This window comes from Papio anubis, chromosome 4 (assembly GCF_008728515.1).
Source record: "Papio anubis isolate 15944 chromosome 4, Panubis1.0, whole genome shotgun sequence".
NCBI lineage: Eukaryota > Metazoa > Chordata > Mammalia > Primates > Cercopithecidae > Papio > Papio anubis.
The window spans coordinates 106442867-106470211 of record NC_044979.1 but is presented as its reverse complement, the minus strand read 5'-3'; the positions used below and the strand labels follow the sequence as shown (position 1 = coordinate 106470211).

Here is a 27345-nt window from a genome sequence, read left to right as displayed (position 1 = left end):
AGACCAAATTGTTATCGGCCCAACATGGCAATAGCGCCGAGGTTTGAAACCGTGAGATAGGGCCTTAGGGTCTCTTATCTCAAATGATCCTCTTCCAGGCCATCCCCCCATGCCTAGAGACATCTTTCCGAAGTGCAAATGTGATTCCTCTGCCTGACACCTCCGAGGCTTCCCCACAGTCCTCAGGGTATCATGTAGTGCTGCATTCCAGGCCCCTATCCTGTCTCCTTCCTTCCACAGTTCCCTGCGTTCTGCCATTCCAATGCTCCTGCCAGGTGGGAATGTTTGGCGTTCCTCTAAGACACCAAGCTTTCTCATGCCTCCACAGCACTGCTCGGGCGCTCCCTCTGCCGGGAGGCGGGCTACTTCAGCTTTAGCGTGCATCCTGGGGACCTTGTTAAAATGCAGCTTCTGATTCTGTAGGTCTGCAGCCGGGTCCAAGACTCTGCATCTCTGAAAGCTCCCGGGTGGCATCAATGCTCCTCATCTGTGATCACACGTTGAGTGACAAGGACCTAGAGCAGTGGTTGTCAAGCCTTAGTGGGCACCAGAATGACTTGGAGGGCTACAAAGACATAGGCTTCCAGGACCCACCCATGGTTTTTGATTCGGCAGGCCTGACATGGGGATGTGGAAGGCAAGGATGTGCATCTCTAGCAAGACTGTGGCCCCCCACTGAGTCACAAAGCCTCAGGCCAGGCCGTCTCTCTTCCTTCCCACCTGCCTCTATCCTGCCTCACTGCAGGGTCATCTGCATCCTCTTCCAGGTTCCTAGAGACACCTGCTAGTGCCTTGGCCTCTGCAGACCCCACAGAGTGTGCCCAGGACTGGGGCCTCCACCCATGCCCTCCACTCGATGGTGAGCTGAGGACAAGGACAGCCTCTTTGTCTCCACGTCTTAGGTGGAGCTGGGCCACCAGTCAGGATTATTTCTCCTCCTAGAAAGCTAGACAGGCATCTCAAAAATCCTGAAGTACCTCATTTATATTCCGAAATGGTTGCTGATTCTCTCTTGCCAGGGTCAAACACCACCAATGCCCGTAACACTCGTCATAGCCATTCGAAGGACTCTGGGCTGGCAGGAATCCACTGTCTCTCTCCCTTCATTGATAAATGCTGGTGCCAAACTTTTCTACCCTGTTGTCTTCTCTTTCTTTAACTTGAGGAAAGCATTGTGGAAACTGCAATCTTTCTAAAAGCACTGTTTGGTAAAATGTCAGGGCTTTTAGTGTAGCCCACATCTGGAGCCTAATAGAAATCACTGTCTAGAACCCCATGGCTCAAGAAGTGTAAGGAGCTTGGTCTGTGCACCTCTCTCCTCCGCGGGGGAAGGGACCTTCCTTCCTCCCAGACCCCAGATTGGTCTCTCCCTTTAGTTTTTATTTCCATAATGAGATGGAATTATTTTGTTGGAAAATGTTCTTTATTTTTAAAGCACCTGGGTAGAAGAATGCTGTTGCTGGACCCTCCTTGGACAAGGTGGAGAGTGAGGGTGGCTGGGAAGCTGGGAAGAGCTGGCTGGGAGAAGAGAAGGAGGGAAGGCTTCGGGCTGAGGAGACCGGTGGGCAAAGGCACAGGCATGGCATGGATATGGATTGTGGGGACAGAAACAAGAGGTAAATTTAGAGAGGTGAAACAGGCTGGATTCTAGAGGAAGGAGGATCCAGAAACCTCAAGTACAGAGGGGCCCTTAGAAGTTGGGGAACCCCTCCTTAAACTAAACAACTCTCTTTTTATTGTGTTTTTGTCTCCCCAGAGATATTCTAGAAGTGGTTCTGACATTTGTTCACTCCCGATTTTGGCCAAGATCTGCCAGAAAATTAAATCGTATGTATACAATTTCTACCTTCCGGAGCACTAGTATGTAATAACATCTTTGCTTGTCCCCTTTTTTCTAATGACTAAAATGATCTTTACACTTAAAAGGCATCCCTGAAGGTTAAAGTGTTTCTTTCTCAAAACATTGCACAGAAACCAGAAGACAAATGAGCTCTGAACAAAATCGTTTGGGAAAAATATACTGAATGCCAGCATCTTTGCATCTCAAAGCTGATCTGTCCTCCAGGCTAGAATGCAGCCCACAGTGAGGCTCACTGCCGGCAAGTGCCTGCCAGCGAGGTGCCCACTGCACTACACCTGGAAACGGCCGCTCCCTGCCGTGTGAGCTACGGACCAGGGTGGGCAACTGGGCATGGAGAAGACTCTGAGCATCTTTAGTGCATGACATTCACAAGGCTAAACAGGGACTGTGTTTTCACAGAGCCCAAACTATTACATTAAAAATCTGACTCAGATACATAGGAATATGGTTGTGAGTGCAGAGACACTGTCCGGAATTCGCACACCCTCCTGTCCGCATTCCAGCTCCACTTGGAGTCTGGGGTTATGCTAGACATCATAGTAACTGCTGTTCAAAACACTAAAGGGTGAAACAATGTCTTGAGAGGGCATTGGACTCAGAGGCAAAATAGCATGGGATCTACCTTTCACTAAGGCTACTTCTTTTTTATTTTTATTTTCATTTTTTGAGACGGAGTGTCACTCTTGTTGCCCAGGCTGGAGTGCAATGGTGTGATCACGGCTCACTGCAACCTCCGCCTCCCTGGGTCAAGTGATTCTCCTGCCTCAGCCTCCCAAGTAGCTGGGATTACAGGCACCCACCACCACACCCAGCTAATTTTTTGTATTTTTAATAGAGACGGGGTTTCACCACTTTGGCCAGGCTGGTCTTGACCTCCTGACCTTAAATGATCCACCCACTTCAGCCTCCCAAAGTGCTGGGATTACAGGCGTGAGCCACCAAGCCAATCCCACTAAGCTACTTCTAGTATGACCACTGCTGCTTTGCTGCTGTCAGGTGTATGGGCGCTGTTCCAGGTGCCAGGTGCTGAACTTCTGATATGTTTCCTCACTTAGTTCTCATAACAATAAAATGAGGTAAGGGTTATTATTATTCCCATTTCACAGAGAAAGCAACTGAGCCTTAAAGAAGTAACTTCTGCTGGGCCACTGAGGACCCAAGATACACCTCAAGGTGCACTTGATCTCCTGTGTTCTTTGTGAATATACATATTCTTGACTCCTTTGCAACGCTGCTTCTTGAGCTGACTTTGAGAACTTGGGCCACTTAATGTCTCTGAGCCTCAGCCTCCCCATATCTAAAATTACAGTGTAAACTAAATTCTGCCCATGTCTCAGAATCATCTTGAAATGTTTTAAAATCCAGATTCCTTTGCCCCAAACCTGGTGGGGGAGTGCTGTGTTTTCCTGGAAATTTTCCAGGAAATTCTTAGGCCATTAGACTCCACACTTAGACTCCTGGGTGTCCATGTCCACCCCAATGCTTGCCTTCTAGTACAGGTGCAAGACTGCCAATGCTACACATACAGATGATGCTTTAATGACTCAGAATAATGTTCTTTAGCCGTGAGATATTTATTTAACTACAGCATCTGCCCCAGTCCCTGCTTCTTTTACTCTTCCTCTCCCGCAGGAGCTCCTATTAGTTTAGTCTGTGCTAGCCTAGCCTTGTGGATGGCTGAGAACACACAGAGGTGAGAGTTAGGCTGCACACCTGGACTGAGAAGCTATAGCTTCCTATATCTGTGGTAACAAAACACCACAAACTGGGTGGCTTAGAACCACAGAAATTAATTCTCTCTCAGTTCTGGAGGTCAGAAATCCAGAGTCAAAATGGCAGCAGGGCCATGCTCCTTCTAAGATTCTAGTTGGATTCTTTCTGTCTCTCCCTAGCTTCCGATGGTGGCTGTGAGGCCTTAGTATACCTTGCCTTGCAGCTGCATCACTCCAGTCTCTGCTTCATCTTCATATCTGGTCATCTTCCTTGGATGCCTGTCATTTCCTTTTATAAGGACACCAGTCATGTTGGATGAGGGCCTGCCCTAATGCCCTCATCTTAACTTGATTACACTTGTAAAGACCCTGTTTCCAAATAACGTCACATTCGCAGATACCAGGGGTTAGGACTTCATCATGATTTTTCCATGAACACAATTCAACCCCTAACAAAGACACTTTTCCTCATTCTGCCATCCTTCATCTCATGAGCTTCATGAGTACTAAATCCACTGAACAGCTCTCATCTGTTGTAATAATATCCAGGGGCAGGAGGAAGCTATGATTCAGACCCACATTTGGAGCCTCTTAGAGAGATCCAAGAGTTAAACAGTTAAAAACTCTTCCTGGTCAATCTGCTGGCTTAAGCCCCTGCGAGCCAGCTATGCAAAGTGACATTGCAGGTGCCAGAAATGCTAGCAACACCCCTTTTCATGACTGGGGATGAATGCAGAGAGCATCAGGACATGGGGAGTAGGGGGAAGATATTAGACATGAAAGAAGATGCTGGAAGGTTGAGATGCGGCCAGCTCCCCAGGCCCCCAATCATGTCATCATGCCTAGCTCCCATTAAATCGAGACCCCTTCCCCCTCCTTGCTGAATGCATTATTGTATTTTCTGTGTTAGATGTAGGCCAGCAGGACCCAACAGGGTCAAAGTGACAACTCTTCAAATGAACCACCTTTGAAAAATTGAATTCAAGAGCATCAGTAGCCAGGGATTTTTCTTGGTCCAATTTGAAAGGGAAAATAATTCTTTTATGAAAAAGCAAAAACTGTGTTTTCCTTCTTTCTGAAAATCACTGTGTTTCAAGTGTCATATGCAGCCAGTTACAATTGGTTCAGTGCTTTATGACTTACAAAGCACGTACACGTACAAATGCAGTCTCACATATTCTTCAAAGCCATCTGTGGTTCAGTAATAATATTGATAACTAAAAGTTATCTGGTGCTGTCTAAGCACCAAAAACTGTTGTAAATCCAAATATTTAAGGTCAGCGCCATTATTTTCTCCTTTCTAAAGAGGTAAAATCATTTGCGCAAGGTCACAGATCCGGTAATGGACGAATCTGACCTTTGAATCCAACAGTTTGCTTTCCATTGACCCCCTCAACTCTTAGCCCTACGCTTTAGAGGAACGAGTAGGTTTTAAATGCCTGACCCACTAGCACGGAGTCCTCACGTGGTAGAGACAAGACCTGCACATCTTCTGTGGCATAGTCCTTTGATAAAATTCCCCCAGGAGGAATGCCTTACCTGCCCAGTGCCTCTCCCTGCCCACTGTCCCACTCTGTCTAATGCTTTCAAAATTCATTTGAGGTGTCCCCACCCCAGGGACATGTTCCAGCACCCAGCCTACTTTCAGTCGCTTGCACAGCCCTCCTGGGTGCTCCTGGCTCCTCCTCGGTGCCACCAGCCCTCCAGTGCCTGCTCCGCCTAATCCCATTCTTCAATCCCTTCTTCCTTGCTGGTCTCCTACATCACCCACAAGCTCCTGGGGAGCAGGGATCCCATTTCTTAGCAGGAGGAGCTCAGTGAAGAAATGAGGGAATACACGAAGGAAAAGTACCACTTTTCCAGGAAAACAAATGTGTAGCTATCAGGCTATGACCATGGGGTGATCAAGTTTTTTGGTGTTCTGTTTTAATCAGGATACACAGTGCCTACACACTGTCTGTATTTTACTTCAACAGTGGTAAGTCAGGAGGATCCCCTCTTTTTAAAAATCTATTCTTTTTATTTAATGTCTATATGCAGAAACCTCCATATTATTTCACATAAATACATGCAAACCATCCTATCCCCTGTTGATTGTGTTAATTCAACACTATTTTTTTTTCCTTTTTTAGCCTCCTCCTTCCCCATACCCTGCTCCTTCCACCCACTTCAGTCCCGCCCCCACCTCCAAGCTGAGCCACATCTATAGGCAGGTGTGCCCTTCCGTGGCTTCTCTGTTCTCATTTCATTGATAGAGACCTACATAACACATCCACCCACAGATGCAACCAACCCGCACCCAGCCCTCGAGAGCTACCTGAGACCCATGTGAGGCAGGCACACATGGAGATTCATTCTCACCATTTTTCTTCTGTCATAATGACCCAGTTTCATGAGATAGTTTTAGGGAGATTGAACTTGAATAGCTCAATACTGTGTCATTAATAACAATCAGCCGCAGTTATAATTGCTCCCCGGGTCAAGCCCACTCACCTAATATCTGGTGGCAGGCAGGTATAGAGCAGGGGCAGCGAGCACCACCAGACTGCATGGTCATTGAATAGAATGCCGTGTGGCCAGAAATCTGAACATCCAAAGAGGGGCCATGGATTGGGATGGGGATGTCTCTAGATACCAAACCATGATGAGAGCAGACACCGGAGTCCTGCTGCCCCACCCGAGGAGCCATCCTTGCAATCAGGGTTCCTATTGCACATAACAGTAAGAGCTCATGTGTTTTGTTTTGTTTTTTCGAGTGCTCTCCATATCTAGGAAATCGTTAATGATATTGATTCTATTTTACAAATAAGAAAACTGAGGCACAAAAAGATTAAATGATTTGAGTAAGGTCACCTGACAAGGAGACAGCAGAACTGGGATTCAAACCCAGGGAGTCTAATTTCAGAACCTGGAGCTACGTTGAAAGAATTCTCGTGGCTTTTCCTTCCCACTACGCTGCCCTCAGTCCAATTGCTTGCCTTGAAAATGCTGTCACATCCTTTAGGTTTCACCTTAAGATCACTTCTTCCACTGTATAGGGTTAGAAACGTTTTTTTCCTCTCTAGATGCACAACGCTCTTACAGCATTTTTCATCTAGGACTATAGTTATCTTTTGATGCATTAATTTCCTCGCCCATGTCAAGTTCCTAAAGTGCAGGAACTGTAGGACTGTGTCTTGTACTCATCTCCGGTATCTAATATGATTCCCAGCACATAGCAGGGACTCCCAAAATGCCTGTGGAATGAAGGAATGAATGAATGAACATTTCAACATACAGCTAGATATTTCTAAGGATAAGCAAGGTATCAAGTTCAGATGCAATTTTACAGAAATAATTTGTAGTAAAAGTCAACAATGCCTTATCCAAAACCTTGGAGTTGTCAGGCACATTAGCTCATGCCTGTAATCTCAGCATTTTGGGAGACCAGAATGGGACAATCACTTAAGGTCAGGAGCTAAAGACCAGCCTGGGCAACAGAGCAAGACTCCATCTCTATAAAAACAAACACAAAAACAAACAAACAAAACGCCTTGGAGCCAGATATGATTTGAAATTCAGATTTTTTATATTCTAGTAAAGTAATAAATGTGCATATACCATAACCCACCTGCTATCCCTGGCACCTCTTGATCAATCAGATTTATATTTCAGAGTGAAATATATGAATTTTCACACTAAGTATAACAAAGTTTACAAATTGCCCTGTATCAGTTCAGGTCAAGTTTTGCTACCAAATGAAGTTGTTGCTAAGTGGAAAATAATTTTGATTAGTGGGCTGTGAAGAAGGGATTGTGGAGATTATACAAGTTGCAATTTATGCTACTTTAAGTACCCAGTCTACCTACTCATGTCTAGAATGCATGGCTTTGGTCAGTCACTTGGAGCCTTTAAAGTAAGCAGACAAATGTTAATAAATCAGCTTTCCAATCCTAAAGACCACTCTTTGTTCATTCTTTCAAGGACAAACTCTCACCCCCAAGATAACAAAGGTGGGAGGGGATAGCTTTGGCGCACGCCCAAAGGAGACCTTTCCTCCAGCTCTTTTTTCTTTCTCAGGCTGAAAATATGGCTGTTTGGGTCTATGCCATTTCTCTCTCTCTCTCTCTCTCTCTCTCTCTCTGTCTCTGTTGATCTGTCTTTGTCTCTTGCTCTTGCTCTCTTTCTTTATCTTCCTTTTCTCAACTAGAAAAATAAACGCTGTCCAAGAGGCCAAATACATACATGGGGAAAACTGCCTAGTCTCACAGAAAATGTGACCTTCAAAGCCTTTTCCAAATTCTCAACAGTCACAACTGATGTTGGATGACTGCATGTCATTTGGTCCAAGCTTGATCTGCATTTCTTGACAGATAATTAAAATGAGAGAAAACCATTCGTAGGTCAGAGTAGACAAGGGATGGGGTGGATCTAGAAACCCTGGAGCATCAGAGCAGGAAGGATCCCAAGAATGATCTTGCCCTAGCTCCTCTCCTGCATGAGGGAAAGCAGCGTCACAGCCTCTGAGCCCACTGGGGAAGCTTCATTCCCCTCTGCTCCCACCATGGGAAAATCAAGATGTGGGTGATCATGGGGGTGGAATTTGGCTACAGCCCACACCCGAATTGCTCCTGGATAAGCTTCCACCTTCCCCAGGGCTGGTTCTCACTCACTCTGTAAGTGTGGATGTGTGGAGTCAGCAAGTAGAACCTTTCTAATTTCCTGCGGGTGGCTCTCTCTCTGGCCCTGTTCAACCCACCCCACCCCACCCCAAATGGAAGGGGAAGGTGAATTTCCTGTTTCGGACAGCAGGTGCTCATAATCACAGCTGCAAGCACTTTGTGAGAACCAATACCAGGGGCTTTTCATGTGGTTTCCCTTAATCCTCCCAATAAACCCTGGGAGGGAGCTGGCAGGAATCACATTTTACAGATTTAAAAATGAGGCTCAGGGAGGTTAAATAAACTTCTGAGAATTGCAGAGCTGCTGAGAAAGCGGTGGATGGAGCAGCGACTCCAACTGACTCTGGAGTCTTTACTGAACCACCATGCTCAACTCAGTATCTGGCAAGAGCACTTGAATTCAAAAGGATAATTCCTCTCAGGGACACTAAGAGGGAGCCTGCTGCTTTGTCCTTTCAGGGATCCAGCCTCCCCTGTCCCCCAGGGCAGGGATGTAGGAAGGACTAGTGATATGACATCAGCTTGCAGCTCCCTCTTCATTGGGTCCACCAAGTGGCTATTGACTCCCCACACTCCCTACTTTTCCAGAGTACCCTAACTAGCACTCACTCATCCCAGGGCCCTCCTCTCAGTGGTCCAGTCAGGAAACAGAGCTGTGCAAGGAGGATTTAATATAAGCTACCAGTTTTAAAACATGCTAAAAAGCCTGAAACAGTAAAAGGGGGAAGGCTGGGCCACCCAGCTATGAGGACTGCAGGAGGCAGCCAGTATCCCTAGGCGGACAGAAGAAGCAAAAGGGAGGAGCTGGTGTTCTCAGGCTTGGGAGACCACTTGCTGTGGGGTTGCTGGGGGCAAAACAAGAGGCCACGTGGGCCAGTCCTGGAGCCATGGATGAGGGGTCACCCACGGGTGCTGGGACCCTTGGGAGGGCCCACTGTGGCTAGAGCTGGAGTCACTGAAGGGAACATCCAGAGAGAGAAAGTCAGGGAAAACAACTTCTCCTCTCCTCCTCCTGTTCTCTCTTCCCACCAGTGCCAGGTGCAGTTCCCAAGAGAACCTGGTAAGTGTATTTTGCAAAATTCCAAGCCCCAAAAGTATAGAGTAGAATACAGGCTATAGAACCATAGAGGCTAATATAACCAGCACAGTGCCTTTCAGTGTTTGACCAAAGAGGCCTGCAAGCTGATCTTCTGTCCCATCCCAGAGTTCATAAGACAGGCTCCAGGCTGCCAGTTAGGCTCTGCATGGTCTTGGGTTGCATTTATTTGCCTTGAGGTTCTCAGAACTGTTGAGATGCTCTTTATTCAAAAGACCATTTAGTGATTCCTATGAAAGGTTGTGTTACTCACTGTAAATTCTCAGCTCCAAAGAAAGCCTCATCTTGCCATTAATGGTGGAGCGTGTCCAGGTTCTTGGCATCTTGAACAAATTGGACAAAGCGCACAAAGCAAGGAAGGAATGAAGGGATTTATTGAAAATGAAAGTTCTCTCCACGGTGTAGAAGTAGGCCTGAGAATAGGGGCTCAAAGACCCAGTTACAGAGTTTTTGTGAGTTTCAATATCCTCTACTTGGGGTACGCCCTATGTCAATGAAGAGGATGAAGTCAAGTTACAAAGTCATTTACTGCGTTGCCCTATGGAGAGGCTATTTTCTATTATAGCTGAAGTGTGAATCGGACTTATGTTTCCTGCCTCCAGACCCTATTTTCCTGCCTCATTGCCATATGACTATATCATTCTGCTACTCTGTAAGTGATTTTCTAAACCCAAGGCAGTGTTTGACATTTAGAAGCTGGGAAAAGCCTGGTAGTGAGGATTCCACAGGGGAAATCCTCCCTCATGGGATGTCCGTGACTTTGGCGTCAATTTATTTAGTCATCACATCAGGGTCCTTGGTTTCCAAGACTCATGAATGGGAGTGAAAGTTGCCAGCTAATACCAGCTAAATGGTCAAGACTCTCAGGATAAGTGATTGAAAGGAGTAAAATTTTAAGAAAAGATTTCTAAAACAGAATGTGCAAAATGGCAAAAATTCAATTTGTAGTGCTGAGTTCATTCATTGACTGAACTCAAAGTGCAGTCTCGTATTTCCTGGGAATCTCAACATCAATACCCCTTGCCCTTTAAAATTTCATTTCAATTATTTCACTTCCTCGTATAGGCCAAGTTAATATCAGAGAGAAAACAGTTCTGTTGGGTAAAGAGCAGAGACTGGCAAAGTTTCGCTGGCTCTGTCTGATACCGCACAGACTCTTAATTTTCTGTTTAGAATGGCCCTCTGTGGCATAGACTCAACACAGCTGTATCAGAAAATGTCTCTCCATTTGTTTTCACCAACATTGTTACTTTTTTCTTAGCTCACCGATTGTTTTGTTTTCTTTTTCCTAGAGCTATAGAACAGTCTGTGCCATTCAAAGACGTAGATTCAGACAAATACAGCGTTTTCCCAGTAAGTATTCTTAGGAATAACCAGATGTTCACTAACATCATATTGCTTCCTACAAATTTATTTCCTTTAGTAAGACAGGACTGAATTTCATTTGAACGCATTATTAATTTGATGAACAACACATCATTTCACAATTTCTTTTCTTTTTTGAGACCAAGTCTCACTTTGTCCCCCAGACTGGAGTGCAGTGGCATGTTCTCTGCTCACTACAACCTCTGCCTCCTGGTTTCAAGTGCTTCTCGTGCCTCCAGAGTAGCTGGGATTACAGGCGCACACCACCACACCTCGGCAATTTTTGTATTTTTAGTAAAGTCAGAGTTTCATCATGTTGGCCAGGCTGGTCTCAAACTCCTGACTTCAAGCGATCCATCCACCTCAGCCTCCCAAAGTGCTGGAATTACAGGCATGAGCCACTGCACCCAACCCATTTCACATTTTTTAAGGATTTTGTATCATTGTTATGATACACAAGGCATTGAAGTAAATCTTAGGCCCAGACTGGTTTTGTTTCCATTTCCAGCTGGAATTCTCCATGAGGGCTATGGTTGCCTTGAAAGGTTTTGTGAATTATTTTGGAACGTCTTAAATCTACTTTAACTTACTTTTTAACGTGTGTGTGTGTGTGCGCGCATTTGATTCAGAACAGTTAAAATGTCAGGGGATTCTCTGTGAAAACCAACAACAAAGTAACATGTCACAAAGTCCCAAAAGTTTGGGAAATCTCAGATATTCTACTTGGGAATGGAGGAAATAAAAATGTTATCTGGCATTATTATAACTCTTGATTCAAATCATTGAGGTCAAATATTTAAACCTGCATAATTAACCATTTGTGTAGAGACTTTTAAATTATCCAATGACATTAATCATTTGGCCAAATAAGCCAATTGTTTTACAGCCTGAGAGGACTGATGGTTAATAGAGGGTTTTTGGGAAGTTGGAAGGGTCTGCTGTTTCTAGAGGTGCTTGTAGACACACATACATGAACAAACACATATACACAGAAATACAAGTGTGTACATGCACACACATCTACAATATGAATACACATAAACACACACATGCATGTACACGTGCCTCCATACGTATACATTCACATTCACACAATGCACCCCCACACATGCACATACAAGCAAGCACTTAATGTCATACACACACACATACATTCACATATGCACACACATGCACACACCCTACCACCTGTTATTGGCCCTGGTGTTATATTACGTGTCACTTCACACAGCATGTCTTATCATATTAATCTTAATTTTCTTAGTGCTCTTTAGTGATCCTAGGTTGAATTTGAATTAAAAACTGCAGATGTCAATGCCATTCAGACAGCTCTGATTGACCTTCCTCATGGATAACATCAAAGCGGGCTGAAACCCTCCTGTGTGTGCTCTTCAATTTCAGACCCTGCGGGGCTATCACTGGCGGGGGAGAGACTGTAATGACAGTGACGAATCGGTGTACCCAGGTAGAAGGTAACTATTTCTGCTGGTTGCTGATTTTTGAAATTATCTTCAGAAAAGGAAACAGGAGGCACATTTCCTTCCCCCAGCCTAGGGGATTCCCACTTACAGAGAGAAGAGATTTTTGTGTTCTGATTGAAGTAAAGCTCAGTGAAAAAAGAACGGCATTCATTCGTTCATTTGTCCAAGAAATGCTTATCAGAGACCTACAATTTTCCAAGTACTTTGCATCATGCTGGCTGGTAAACAAAACAGAAATATGCCTCCTCTTCTGGAGCTTACAGTCAAGTGGGAAAAACAATCATGTAAATGGATTATCTTATTGTAGACACTTATCCAGCCTTCTGTATCAGTTCTCCATGCAGAATTGGGTCCAGAAATAGTGACCTCTCCCTCTGGGAGTAAGGAGGAGCCTCTAATGAATGGAAAACATGTCATACATTAGCCCTGGGCTGAGGTTCAATTGCATCTCTGGTATCAAAAAATAGATATGCTAGCCCTCGCCTTTGTTGTGACTATAGTGTGAAAGCATTGAATAAACCAGTTATTTGGGCATTTAGGGGCACAATGGGATGCAGATTTGTTCATTGTGTTCATCGGCACCGTTCCACAACAATGCGGTCCATGAATGTAGTCAATGATGAAAAAGACAGGATTTGGTCCAGAGCTTCTGGCAAATACCCAAACCAAGGTTAAAGCAAGGAAGCTGAATGGAGGCTTCTGATGTCACAACACACAATGGGATGTGACACTCTTCCATGAAGAATGCTGTTGCCTCGCCATGGCACTTAATGTAGCATTCATTCATTCATTCATTCATTCATGAAACTGACATCCACTGAGAGACAAGCATATGTCAAAGACCAATGTTAATGTTTTTTTCTTAGGCCAGACAACTGGGATGTCCATCAGGATTCAAACTGTAATGGCATTTGGGTAAGCAACTAAATTCAGCTTGAACCCCATTCTCCTTTGTTCCTGCCTCCTGCAAAGTTCATCACATATTTGCTTTAGTTAGATCCAGGGAAGACTACGACAGCCTAAAGCAACTCTTTTCCTGCTGCTTAGAAGAGGGGTATAGAATCCTGATGATGCATGAAGAGTGTCAACGATGTCATGAGAGTTGAGTCTTTCTCAGTCATGGCCCCTTTAAGCCTTGCTTAAGGTCACCCACATCTAATCCCTTTATACTGTTTTGAACAGTGTGAAATTAAATGAAGAGTGATGTTAACAAAGTTTTACAGCAACCCACACAGCTGTTGGAGCAAACCACATGCTGTCCTTATTTTGTTGCAGCCATTTTTTTTCTGTTTCATAAGCCTACCCAGGCAGAGCAGAAATTACTCAGTATTTACCCTACCACTCACACCTTGAGGCATTTAATGCTGGTGTCCTAGTTTCCTATGAATAATGGATTTGCAGCTCCCAGGGGAAGAAAAGAGGAAAGCCAAACTAACACAGCAACAGCCTCAAGTTTGTGGGGTGTTAAGCTTACAAGATTTGAGGGCTCCTTATGAAAAAAAGAATATCTACTTAAAAATACAAAATCAAATAGGAAAATGAGTAATTTTTAAAACAATCATAGAAATCATAACAAACTCCTGGAGTCTCAGAAATTCAGTTCCCTTTCTTTCGAGATCTCGTTCCTGACTTACCGGAAGTGTTTACATGGAAACATGTCCTGATTGCAGCCTGGCCTCTCCTCTCCACCTAGAATACGCTAATGCTCCCAGTTACTCCCAGCACTCACATGGGCAAGGGCTGTGATGGGTCCTGAAGCTTAAGATTCTCTAACTTCAAGATACTATGTTGGTGCAAAAGTAATTTCAGTTTTTGTAATTAATGGTAAAAATTGCAATTATTTTCACACCTACCTAAATAAATTGTCTAAATTGCCTGTAAATAGTTGCTTCATTTATCTGCTTCAGTGAAGAGGAAAAAGTTTCCGTAAATATTTTCCTCTCTCTGGGACACTCACAGTCCAGGTTTGCACTAACAGTCACCTACTGTGTGCTTTCCAGTCCCATTGCCTCCAAGATATGGAAAGCATGAGAGACGGCTGTGCCTCAGCCCACACCACCCACCCTATCCCCTAGTCACTCTGCCTCTTCATGGAGAAGAAGAAGACATCTCCCCTAGAGCACAAGGTGACAAGATCTCCAAGTCAGTTCTTGCTCTGAAAAACCCAGGTTTAGTTGTCACGTTGGAGGACAAAGGGGACTAGTCAATGTGTGATGCCCTGTCTTCGTTCCATGGTCCCAGCCAAGTCTCAGATATGGTGTGCCACGCATATAAGGAGGAAGGCCAAGTGAGAGACTGTACTAGATCAATGGAAATCCACCATAAGCTCAGGGAGGCAAGATGTAAAGCTCATCATCAGTGATGGGAGAAGGACATATCACCTTCATACCTATCCCTTTCCACAGAGGAAACACCACTCACAGAACCACAACATCATAAACTCAGAGGGAGTCTTACAACCATGAAGTCCAACCTTGCCCAGACTGTGTCCTGGGGACCCCAGGGTTGAGTGTGATGTTAATAGGTTCTTTCATGTTTTAATGGGCGTGGGGAGCTCCAAAGACTGGAGAGTGAGCACGGTCTTATTAACACATTTCTGATCAGCAAGTGCTTTCATTTTGGAATACTATGAATAATCCTTCCAAGGACTAGCAGCTCCACAAATGGGTAGCTTTACCTTTAGGTTTTAGGATATGCCAACTGTGCCAATTCAGTCCCATGCACAGGCCCAGTGTTACTTCCAGGTTTCTTAATCTGAGCACTATTGATGTTTGGGTTGGATAATTCTTTGTTGTTGGAGCTGTCTTGCAAACTGTAGGATATTTAGCAGTATCCCTGACCTCTATCCACTAGATGCCAGTAGCACCCCCAGTGAAAAATGTCTCCAGACATTGCCAATGTCCTCAGGGGGTAAAGGAATGTGCAAAACGGATCCCTTGAGAACTGCTTCTTTAGAAGCATCAATCTTAGGTACTGAAGATGTCAGGACACTTAGACCTCCAGCTCAGAGACTGTGGAATCCACCCAGACCCTGTGTCCCAGTCACTCAGTCAGCCCTCTATGCTCTGAGGGGTGAGACCCCTGGTCCAGGCACCTCTCCCAGAACCCTGCCCAGCATCTCCTTGAATGAAATGGTACAGTGTCTGGCTCTCTCTTTAGTCCCACCCTCAGTTCCTCTCAAACGCGACTCACTCACACAGGGCGTTGCTATGTTGAAATAGGGGCTTAAGAGACTTTAAAGGGTTTTGTCTACTCATTTGCCTCTGTGCTTTTAAAGCCATTTAGGAGAGCTTAATATATGTATCTCATAAATTTAAAACCAAGCTGCTAATCGCATCATTTTTCTTTTAAAGGGTATTGATCCAAAAGATGGCATTCCATATGAGAAGAAATTCTGTGAAGGTAAGAATTGCGGATGTCAGTGTGGTTATAACAATAGAGTATTCTTTTCTAGTCTGAGTCAAACTGAAGTGAGCAGACCACCTAAGTCAGAACGTGCTCGATGCTAGGATTTACTCTATGCTGACCAACTTACATTTATTTTCATGACAGATCAGAAAAAATAAAGTATCTAAAAGGTTCAGAAAAGTAGGAAAGGGGTCAGAATCTTAAAAAAGCAAAACAATTTGTTTAATTGATGTTTTTACTTGATGATTAGGTTGCAAAATGAATAAAAGAGCGATGGAAATCCAGCACTTTTCCAAATAAGAAAATGAGCAGCAGTCATAACTGACATTTTTAATCTTTTGCATTTCCCTTTAATTACACTACAAGGTCAGACACCCGGACTTCTACTGATGGGATGAGTCTCTTTGTCCACTAGGCTAAAGATGTGTATCTGAATGTCTGAATGACTTGAGAGAGACTGCCAGGCTATAACCTATGAGGGCTTCCCAAAAATAGCTGGACAAAAGATCTGTGCTCTAAGTGCCCAGATGGCACAAACATCTGGGCCACCAGTTCCACTGGGGAAACCTCACTACCCCATACATGACTGAAAATATGCTCCTGGTGATGCCAGCACTTGATGGTAACATCACTGTTTTATGTTTTAGCTTCTCTCCCCACTTTCACAATCACCTCATTCATTCATTCAACAGGTATTTTCTGAACAACGATTCCAATTCTAACCAACGGCTATACTTGGTTCTGAGTTTTCTTGGACAAAAAGTGTATAGTCTTTGCCTTCTATTAACTTAAAGCCTAATTGTCTTTAAGCCCTCAGAGGGCAGGAAGAGGAATAGAAAATGTAAAGGCTCATTACATATTTATGCAGTTTAGGAATATTTGTTGGATGAGTAAAGAATGAATGAACAACTAAACCAATGAATGAAATATATGCAGATCTAGGTGAAACCCTGGTGCAAAGCCTCTTAGATTCCCTACACCCTACTCTCCCTGTGCCCTCCACGATGTCCTGGGCCTCCTCAGTCCCCATTTGTGTGGTCAGATAGTGGTTTCCATGAAGCCCAGGCTGGGGAGTCACTGCAGTGAGGCTAGGCCATCCTCTTGCATGACTTGAGCAGTTTGGAAGTGGAAAAAGGAGGCGCCTCTCTCTGCCTCTGGGAGGCATCAACTGAGTCAGGATTTTAAGGAATTTAGAAGAATGAATTCACAGGTGAATGATTCATGTGGTTGGGCCTCAGAGTCAGATGAAGTGATTCTGAACCTCCAAACAAACAGGGCTGCATGCAGACCTTTCTATCTCCATCTCTCCATTAATCAGCCAGTATTGTCTATCCAGTGTTTTTGTCTGTATGGATTAAGGGCATAATATCCTTGAAAAATCACAATTTCTCCATAAGATCATTAACCCTTAAAGTGAATTGTAATGGACATCAGTGTGTTTTCAAGAAAGCAGTTTCCAGAACCAAAATTTAGGGCATATTTCTGGTTTCAGATAAAGCTTTGATACACTTATTCGTCCATCATTCACTCAAGATGTTGTAGAGCAGTTTGTTTTATGCTAAGCTGGGAAACACACCTGCATCTCTACACCTTAGCTAGCAGCTCCAATGGCCTGGAAATCTCATTCGGCTCCAAAATGCTATGCCCCTCACTCTCAAACATGCAAAAAATAGTAATGCACTACTGTTAAAATGCTCGGTGCCTGGAATACACACAAGGGTATCTGCTGTCATAACTACCCAGTCTGGAGGCTCCAAACTACTCGAGTGCATAAATAATGTGAATAAATTGTGCTGCTTAGGTTCACAGCCCAGGGGAATCATTTTGCTGGGAGACTCAGCTGGGGCTCATTTTCACATCTCTCCTGAATGGATCACAGCGTCGCAGATGTCTTTGGTAAGTAATTTTGGCAGTAATCATTCCAGATGTGCTGGCCTTTGTTTTTGTTTCCCCTTGCTCTCTCTAAATGTGATGCCAACTCCACACAGGTGCAAATTTCCCTCTTTAGCAAAATCTGCCATGAAAGGCATATCCACAGTCATTTCAGTCCTAGACAAACGGCAAAAGGTTCCTTCTACTCACTTCCCCAGCCTCAGCTCAGCTGCTGCCAGGAACCCTGAAGGCAGTAGTGCGGAGTCAAGAAGGCGGAGAATGCACAGAAAGGACAAAGCCCACCGGGCCGGCTTCCCTGTGGAGGTCAGGATGAAGCATTCTGGGGCCTGTCCAGCTTGTTTTTCATCTGAGCAAGCAAGAAGCGCTGGGCAGAGCAGGCTGCTTGGCTCCTGATAGCCTCTGCTGTGCTCCGTGGAAAGCGTCAGGGGACAGACAAGCCCGCCATCCATTCCCAAAGAGTGATGAGACTGTCTGGGAGGGTTTTTTAATTTAAAAAAAAAGAAGAAGAAGAAGAAGAAGAAGAGGGCCACAAGGCAAAATTGCAAACAATGACAGATTCAGAGAAGGCAAAGAAAGGGGAAGGAAACCAACATTTATTGACTCTATATCAGGCATCATGCACTATAAGAGAGATTTGCATGCATTACTCAGATGAACGACTCCTAAATATAGGGTAGACATATAATGGCAACTTTGTATATTACCAGTTCATCACCTGAGCACACACCTGCTGCATTATCAGGAGGGCCATTATCTTCCTCTCAAATTGTGCAAACACCTGGGGAGATTGTGTGGCAAAGGGTGGGAGCTGGAGGGTGCAGGGAAGGGCAGTCTGAATGCCACACACCCAAGCAGGGGGTACAGTGGTGTCACATGGGTCACCTGCAGCTGGGGCTTCCTGTGGCCACAAGTTATCACAAGGAAATGTAACAAAACCTGTGCCTAGAGATAGCTACATACTTGGCAGGGCTCAGTGCAAAGCAAAAGTACAGGTGCCCTCAGCAAAACTTGTTCAAAAGTAAAAAAAAAAAAAAAAAGCTGCTAAAATATAAACACTTTTCTTTCTGTGGCAGTCTTCCTCAATATGTCATGGTATTTTCTTATGTACTATTTAATGTCATTCTAAAAAAATAATTAAATTTTTAAATTATTGGCATGAATGTTATGTTCATCGTCACATTATGCAATGCCAGTTTTACATGCCACTGTAACAGCACTGAACTCCTAGGCTGGTGGAATCACTAAAATTACACAATTCGTATGTAGTAGCTTGTCCCTGGAGGGTGCTTTGAGCTGCCCAGAAGACAGAAAAGGCAAGCCAGCCTCGGGAAGGTTGGAAGGAGGAATAGAGGCTTCCCAGGAGCACAGGGTCACCAGACTGAACACTTCCTCAGGCCAGGAGATGCTTGGGGCAAGTACAGACCCTCCCAGGCACTGAGGCTTCCATCCTGAAACACTCAGGCCTGAGAGCTGCTGGGTTCCTCCTCCTGCCAGTGCTCCATAGGTCCCCAGGTAAGCCAGGAATCTCTCCTTCCCAGGGCCTGTCTCCCCAACCCACAGCAGTCAGGTGACTGACCCCCAAGAGTCTTCAAACCTCTGTGCAGGAACATGCTAATTATTTGGATGGGTAATGAGTTTGCCTCCCCTGCCCACTAGATGCCAGCACTGCCGACTGGGGCAGGTGACAGCTGCCACCATGCCCAACTCCAATCCTCCTCTTGCCTGTGCCCAGATTCCCAAAAGGACCAAAGGGCAACATTGGAACACAGGCCTCCCCCATTGACACCATTTAGTTGCCACCTTGTTGGAGGGTCCAGCAGCTGCAGGGCAAGAAGGGGAAGACAGGCTGGGGAGTGAGTGACCAGGAATCCATCTTGAGAGATGGCAGGAGGCAGGATCCAGAGTCGACCCCGTTTCCAATCCCCTCCCTCACACATACTCAGTTGGCCCATTGGACTTCACTCACATAACACAAATTCAAAAATAAGATTTTTAAGAAGTTCAAGATGGGACAGCACAGCATTAAACCCAGTGCAGGGCCCTTTCTAAGCAGAGGACCTCACGGGCCCCACTGTTGCACACACATAAAGCCCTGCCCGGGTCTGACACAGTGCACGGGGAACAGCAACTCGCAGCCTTTACTTCTGGATGGCCCTGTCAAACAACACAATAAAAAATGTGAGGGCATTGCCACAACAGACTTGTCCCAAGAGCCACCCTGTCCGTTAGAGAAAGGGGTAGTGCCCCTGCCCTCAAGAAAGGGACATGGGCACAGTGGGGAAGCCCTGTCATACAGCCACCTATGGATGCGCTTCCCTCTTCCCTCTCCCAGAAAACTGAAACTGATCCAGAGAAATTAACCTGCAGAAACTATCATTTTTTTTCTTTGACTTCCTCTTCCTAAAGAAATTGAATATGAACTCAAACACTCTCTGGTTGAACCTCTCCCCAGCCCCTACACTGGGCAAGCATAGACCTCCCTCTGTAAAGATGAGCAAGTGGGGAAACATCTGGATATATATAAAAACTGCTCAGGAACACAAATGAAGAGTGCTCTTTTGAAAAATGTTTATGGGAGGAAAGAGAGTGACATTTTGTAAAATGTTAAATTCAGGTTCTCAACAATAATTGAGAGGAAATTGCACACATGAAAAAGAAGAACTCGGAAATCAGGGAAGACTGCCTTGAGGTGAAACAACTATCTGATCTAAAAATACAGCGGCAATACTGACTTGCAAGTTGGATGGTGCAGAAAACAGGAGAGCAAAGCGGTCAGGCAGCTGGGGAAATTCTGGGACTCAGGAGAAAGGCTAGATGTGAAAATCAAGACGGAAAGAGGAGAGGTATGCAGGAACGGTCCTGGCAATTGAATAGAAACTGCAGAAAAAGAAAAGACATCAGGCAGAGAGGAAGCTGTGACTAAATAAGTAATGCAAGATAATTTTCTTGAGTTGGGGAAATCTGTCTTCAGCCCACAACCCCACAGCGTGCCAGGCCAGGGTATAAAATAGACTCTGTGTTCCCTGCTTTTCCTTATTTATTCTGAGGATAAAGAAAACTCTTGGAATCATCCTGCCCAACAAACCAACAACCGGGGAGCATACTAGGAGGGAAAACCCATCTGGCATCAGACTTATCTCTCAACACTAAATTTCAGGAAACAGCGGAACAGCCTCTCTACAGAATTTTAAGAAGGAAAAATTGTGTCGAAAGTGCTCTATACCAAGCTATTGTTCTCACATGAGGACTACAGAAGCTTATTCTCAGTCATTCAAAGACTTAGAAAACATACAAGACATATGCCTTCCCGGAAAAAAAATATTTTAAGAAATACTGCAGTCTCTCTAAGCATGATATTGCAAAAGGAAGCACACAAAAAAACTAGATATAATTACATACAATTTTCAAATGTGTACAAAGTCAAAAAGATTCACAAAATTAAAAGACAAATGTAAAGCTAGAATACTTACAAAATATAAGGCAAGATTTAAATCCTCTAATTAACAGAGTTTCTACATAGCAATAAGAAAAAAATCTAATTTTTAATGATCAAGAACATAACCAGTAAATATAAAAGTTTCATTTTCAGCAGTAAGAAACATAAATTAAGATAACAATGCAATTCATTTATCATTGTCAAACAAACAAAGGTAAAGGTGATAAAGACCCAGTTTTAGCAAAAATATGGTGAAACAGGCATGTTAATTCACCAAAAATAGATGAAGTTACTAGAACTTCTCTGAAAGGCAATTTGGCAACATGTATAAGGCAACATTAAAATATTTGTGATTTTTAACTAAAAATTTCACATCTGCAAATTTCACATCTGTAATTTCACATCTGCAAATTTACTTTTAAAATGATCAATTATCTGCTCAAGAATATATGTACAGGAATATTCATCACAGAAGTATTTATTTATAAGAGCAAAACTGAGGAAAGAAACTGAAAATCAAAAAATAGGGGATGTAAAAATATACTACATTTGTACAGTGAAATTTTGTGCAACCAGTTAATACACATATTAATAGACATTTATTGGCAAGAAATATGTTTATGATAATTGGTTAAGCAACAAAAGCAGGTTACAAAATAGCATGTATGAGCCAATTTTGTGAATATATGTGTGTCTGTGTGCAAACAAAAAAATAATTGGGAAGTTGTAGGTCTGCATGTTACCTACCACTGGCTATCTTTGGATGGTGGAATTATAGGTAACTTTTTTTTTTCTCATTTTTCTTCATTGAATTTGTATGTACCAAATATTGTGATTCAAGATTTTGGAGATTTGTTTGTTCTATTTGTTTTGGTTTTGTTTTAGGCAATAGCTAAGGAAACCAGTTAAGGAAAATCAATGCATTTTTTAAATTTAATCTTTGCAAAAGCCCTCTGAGGTAGGTGTTTCTACAACACAGCCTCGCTTTACAGATTTTCAGAGAGGTTGAGTGGACTGCCCAAGGTCACACAACTAACAGGTGGTGGAATTACTGCCTGTCAGCATAATCCTGAACAAGCTGCTTAACCAGAGACTCTGTAAATGATGATAGTAACAGTGTCAGGAAAGGCCATGTGCTTCAATGAGCTAAGGGCTATGAAAATGTTTTGGACCCGTATGTTGAATTCCAACCAGACAAAGTAGATTGACACCTGGCTCTGGCAGTGCAGTGGTGATCGTTAATGAGGCTGCCTGAAATCCTTGTACTTGTCCTCCCTGTTCCTGCACCTGGCCTCAGAGGCTGAGGAAAGGAGTGTCTCTCTTCATAACCTGGGGCCCACACTCTCCAGGAGGACAGTGGCTCACTCTGCAGTGTGCTGATTCTCCAGGAAAAAGAGGGGCCCACCCAGCAGACATTTTAAGAAAATCACTCCAGCAAGCCCAGCAGCTGGCCCTATCCTAGAGACTTAACAAGTAAAATTTAGATTGTAATAGTTTTCATCTGCTGTTTGCAGCAATGAACTGATTCAAGTGCTGTCGAGCAGCATTTGTTGGTATCGGTTTGGGTCACTCCCCACTCCCACGTTTTGGCAGTAAATTGTTTTGAGAAATGCTTATGAGAATAGGCTGATGAGAAACCCAAATCAGGCATAACCGATCATTGGAATTCACGAGTCTTATCAATATGGTAATAATGCTATGGGTAGGAGGAACAACACTACAGTTTTAGTGTCATGTTGTCACCTGTTTTAAGCCCCTGGTGTTCTGGGGTTATTAAAATCTCTCTAGATTAACATTCCTCTCCAAGCTAAAAATTGGCCCAGCAACTCTCAGCCTGGCCACTTGGTAAGAAAAGGAGGCAGGACAAGAATAAGATATCTATTTTGCTTAGGATGTTGATACTGAACATGAAGCTTTATCCCCAAGTTATTGCCGAAATGATAACCACCAACCACTCCAAATTTCCAGTGACTTAAAACAATCATCATTTCTTCTCACCCGTGCATCCAGGGGTGGTCTGGGATCAGCAGTTTTCAACTGAGCTATGTTGGTCTTGGCGCAAAGCTTCAGGTTGGGCCCAGGTGTGTGCCACGTGTCTCTCATTTTTCTTGGCTGGGCAATCTATCCAGAGCGTCTGCTTGTCATGGTGATGTCAAAGTGCAAGAAGGCAATCCGTGCCCTGTCCACCATCAACCCAACAGCCAAAGCCGGTCACGTGACCACAATCAAGCTAATGGGGAAGGAGGCATGACTGCCCAGAGTGGGAGAAGGAAGAGAGTAAATATGCTTTATTGTTTTTATCTAATTACATATGTTAAATATATGACTGAGAAAAATGTGAAAATACAGAAATTATTTGGAAATTGTTAAAATTCCTCCTTAATACTACCACCCAGAGAGAGTCACCTTAACATTTTGGAGTATCAGGCTTGTTTTGAAATATTCTTTTAATATCCTTTTTATTTTTTTAAAAAAAGTTAAAATGCCAATAATAGAGCCAATTTTAAGAAGTAAAAAATAACCCCACCATCTTAAATTTTTCACAGTATTTTTGCACTCTTTCCAGCACTCCGCCCCCATGTGCATATATGTATATATGTGTATTATATATACACACATCATGCTGTACAAGAAGAGCAAGTTTGCAGTTGGCAGTTCTCTTTTTATTCAATCAATTCATAGGTATCTTCCTCATTACGACTTTGTTTTTATACTCATTATATTTATTGCTGTTCCATAATGTCGTTTTCAGGGGCCATGCAATAATCTACTAAACCACTCACCTATAGCAGGATGTTAAACTGATTCTTTTTTTAATTTAATTTAATTTATTTATTTTGCTATTATGGAGCATTGTCCTTTTTTAAAAAAAAAAAAAACTTCCAACTTTTAGACACTATTATCTACAGAATCTCTTCATTTGTGCAAGGAGTCAGCCTAGGTAAGAATACCAGGCTTAGCCAATATCCATGAGGTGTGTTGAGCTCAGACACCTCATGTTTCCATTGTCTGGTTTTTCAGGCTTGTGGCAAGTGTAAACAAAATATCAGTTCTAACTTAGGTAAAAATTCTAGAGTCACATCTCTCCAGGCCCAGCAGCACAGCACTGTTCATGTGTCAATTAATTCAACAAATGCTAGCCAGGTCTACTATGTGCCAAGCCCTGTGATGGGACTGATGACAACAGGGAAAAGGATGGAAAGATCCCTGGTGCCCATAGAGCTTAAAACCCCATGGGGCAATGCAGACGAGCAAGTGGCAGCTCTAGAGCCATCAGTGCTGTAGTGTGCACACGCTGCCCCGCAAACTGGAGGAAAGACTGCCTGAAGGGAGAGACGCTGTGTTCAAAGCAGAGGAACAGAGCTGGAGGTAGTTGGGTCCCAGCCAACATAGGAAGGAGTGCCCTAGCAGAGGAAAGAGCACAGGCAAAGGCTCGAAAGCAAGAGGGTCCAGCCTTCTGAGAAGGAGCTCGGTGCAGCTGAACTGAAGCTCATCCAGCACCAGGTGAGACAAGAGCCTAGAGAAGAGCATGGGAGGCGGATCTCAAAGGGCCTGGAGTTTATCCTGAAGACAAGCAGGAGCCATTGAAGGGTTTTAAACTGAGAAAGGGGCAGATTTGAATTCTAGAACATTTACTCTGATTTCAGTGGGCAGGATGGAATTATTTGGTTGAAGGGGAGAGAGGCGAATCAGGCAGCAAGAGCAGCTAGGAAAATTCTAGTTGTAACTCTAGTGAAAGTGTGCTAAGCTGGAAAAGTACAGAGGGGAAGAAACAAGATGGACAAACTCAGAAGCTGTCTGGATTCAACAGTGGATGATGCACCCTTCCCATCCTGTATACGTTATGAGGGTTCCTCAAGACATCAGCCTATCCCAACCAGATGGTTCACCGGGTTGGGGTTGACCTTGGGCTGTCCCCCGGCATCCCTGCATCTGGGGGAGACTGCCTAGAGCTCATTGCCAATTGCAGGTCTTCCCACAGAATCTCAGCCAGCCTTTGGAGACTACTAAAGAGCCATCCCTGCTAGGAAACTTCTGGTGCTTTTTGTCTCTTTGTACCAGATCCCCCCCCCCCACTCCCCCGACCAGTTCCTAATATTAATAGTTATGGTGAGAATATAATTTATTGTCCAAATTGGACACTTTGAGAGAAGAGGGATCGCTACCATAATTATGCCATGACAACAGGCATTAACCTGGACTGGCTCAGACAAGACTAGATGTCTATGTCTGGCCACCCTACTGATGGAAGGAGAATCACGTAAGCTGACTCCATAGTCATGACAGTGCCCAGTGGAGAATCTCAAGTCCCTAACTTACATGCAGAATAATCTCAGACATTGACTCAAACAGACTAGGGTTCAAATCCTGGCTGAGCCACCTACATTCACTTCTTTACTCTGAGCTTTAGTTTCCTCATCTGTAAAGTATAAATAATGATGACTATCTTGTCAGAAATTGGGAATCATTTCTGTAACAGGATGTTAAAAATTGGACTATTTATTTCTACCTACATTTTAGCCAATGTGGACAAATTATTCCCACCTTCCCACCATCATATTTCTTCCAAGTGAAAGATGAGACCATGTCCACAGAACCGGCAAAGGAAGGGAGTGAAGCCAATTCCACAACCTGTCGCTTATCTCCAGAGTCAAAGGTCCAGAAGAGTTGAGGCTGGGAATGGCCGGTGTCAGAGGGACAGTGGGGCTCAGCTCTCCCTGTGGGGTAAGGTGGGTGTGCTTCCCCTGCACCGTAAAGACGCCACTAAGAGAACTGGATAGGGGTCTGCAGAGACTAAGCCCAAGAGGACTGGTGTTGGACACTCCCATGGGGAATGTAAAAGCAATGACCGAGGCAGCAGGACAGAAAGAGCATGGGCCCTGGACGAGGACATGAGCCCCAGGAAGGGAGAGCTAGCCTGGGCCACTAGACATCCTGCAGAGGATGGCCTGCAGGGGCAAGGTGACTTCACAGGGCTTAACCTCCAGCAGAGCAGGGCTGAAGCAGCAAACTTAAGTGACTAGTAGGGTGCAGAGAATGCACTCATTCCACCATGGCAAGTTCAGTCACCCATTCTCCACAGTGCCTCTCAAGAGCCCCACGACAGCCCTCATTGTAGAAAGTCAGCTTTGGGTATCTGCCCAGCTAGAGGCAATCACATCTGACTGTACCTCTTCTCCCTCCACCGCAAGCCTCAGCCAGCAAGTGGAAGGAAAATCTAGCCAAGTCGACAAAGAAAGTGGACCACATTCCCAATGCTGAGTACAGATGGCCAGTCTCAAGTCCAGGGTGGACAGGGAGCAAGAAGTTTTACTTAAAATTGTGAAGACTGAACATTTTTCTTTTCTGAAATGGAATTGAATATAATCAGAAGAGTATATGTTATCTGAGAATGAGCACAGGCATAATTGGGCTGGTCTGGATTTTCTTCCAGGGCAAGGGATGAATTAGCACCACAGATGAGTGGGCAGTGGGAAAAAGGGAGGAGTTGTCTCATTGCACCCTGTGGTCCTGCCTGTCTCATGTACCAGCGAAAGACCTCAAACTCCAGCAGGAGTCTCCCTTGGGGTCTGATGATAGGAATGCATATTACAAATCAAGACCCTTCAGGGAGCCCAGACATGTTTCGTTCCATTCCTTTGCTGCACCGAGGACCTGATCATATTGTCTGGCAAGCACAGTAAATGCTATAGAAAAACAAGTGGGCATTGTTTTATAATGGGCCCTTGTGCCTTCTATGAGGCTACTTGATACTTCTTTGCCTTTGTCTCCCTATAAGGCAGAAAACACTTCTGTGTGTACATGACCCCATCCCAGCTGTATCCGCTGAAAAGGAATCCACTGTCAGGCATTCTCCGTGCAGTGGCCCCTCTTCTCTCCTGCTCTTGCCATCGTCTGCTTAAGTAGTGGGGCACCCGGGAGTCCTGTTTACAGCTAATTAGATTAGGAGTGTATTCATCTGGAAAGATATTTGTAGTTCAATAAAGACAGTATGAAGACTCTCTCTCATGGTTCCACAGACACAAAGGGTTCTGAGTCTCATTCCGACCTGTCTGCTCCCTTTCTCCTTAAACAACCTGAGCTTCTCTCTGAAATATCTAAACCTCAGTAGTCAGGTTCAAATCGATCTACTCAAACCGCAAGAAAGACCTCAACTTAGAAAGATGTCAAAGGAAGACGAAGAGCAAATCCAAAAACACTTTCGTGCTGGTTTTGTTTTATTTCTTTTTTTCTTTCAAGGGAAAAAACAATCGCTGCTTGAGCTGTTTGTTGTAAAAGAAGAGGAGGTGGAAAGATCACTGAGGCCAGCAAGGGATGCTGCCCTCCTGCCTCTTCCCCCATCTGTTCAAAAATTATTTCCAAAATATTAAATGCTGCATTTCACTGAATCAGAATTGCATGATGGGCTGGGGGAGGGGGCAAGGAGAGAAA

At 44.2% G+C, this 27345-nt stretch overlaps 1 protein-coding gene across 11 annotated transcripts in view; it reads left to right on the top strand.

Moving 5' to 3' along the window:
• AOAH (acyloxyacyl hydrolase) overlaps positions 1–27345 on the top strand; it is a 198448-nt gene that overhangs the window by 83717 nt on the left and 87386 nt on the right. For all 11 annotated transcript variants that reach the window (XR_004183253.1, XR_004183252.1, XM_031665358.1 and 8 more), the window contains 6 exons: positions 1757–1827; positions 10623–10683; positions 12097–12167; positions 13043–13091; positions 15530–15578; positions 17386–17480. Coding sequence is in view for 9 of the 11 variants with exons in the window: in XM_031665358.1 (XP_031521218.1) it covers positions 1757–1827; positions 10623–10683; positions 12097–12167; positions 13043–13091; positions 15530–15578; positions 17386–17480 (396 nt within the window). In the remaining 2 variants the exon portion in view is untranslated. The remainder of the gene's footprint in view (positions 1–1756; positions 1828–10622; positions 10684–12096; positions 12168–13042; positions 13092–15529; positions 15579–17385; positions 17481–27345) is intronic.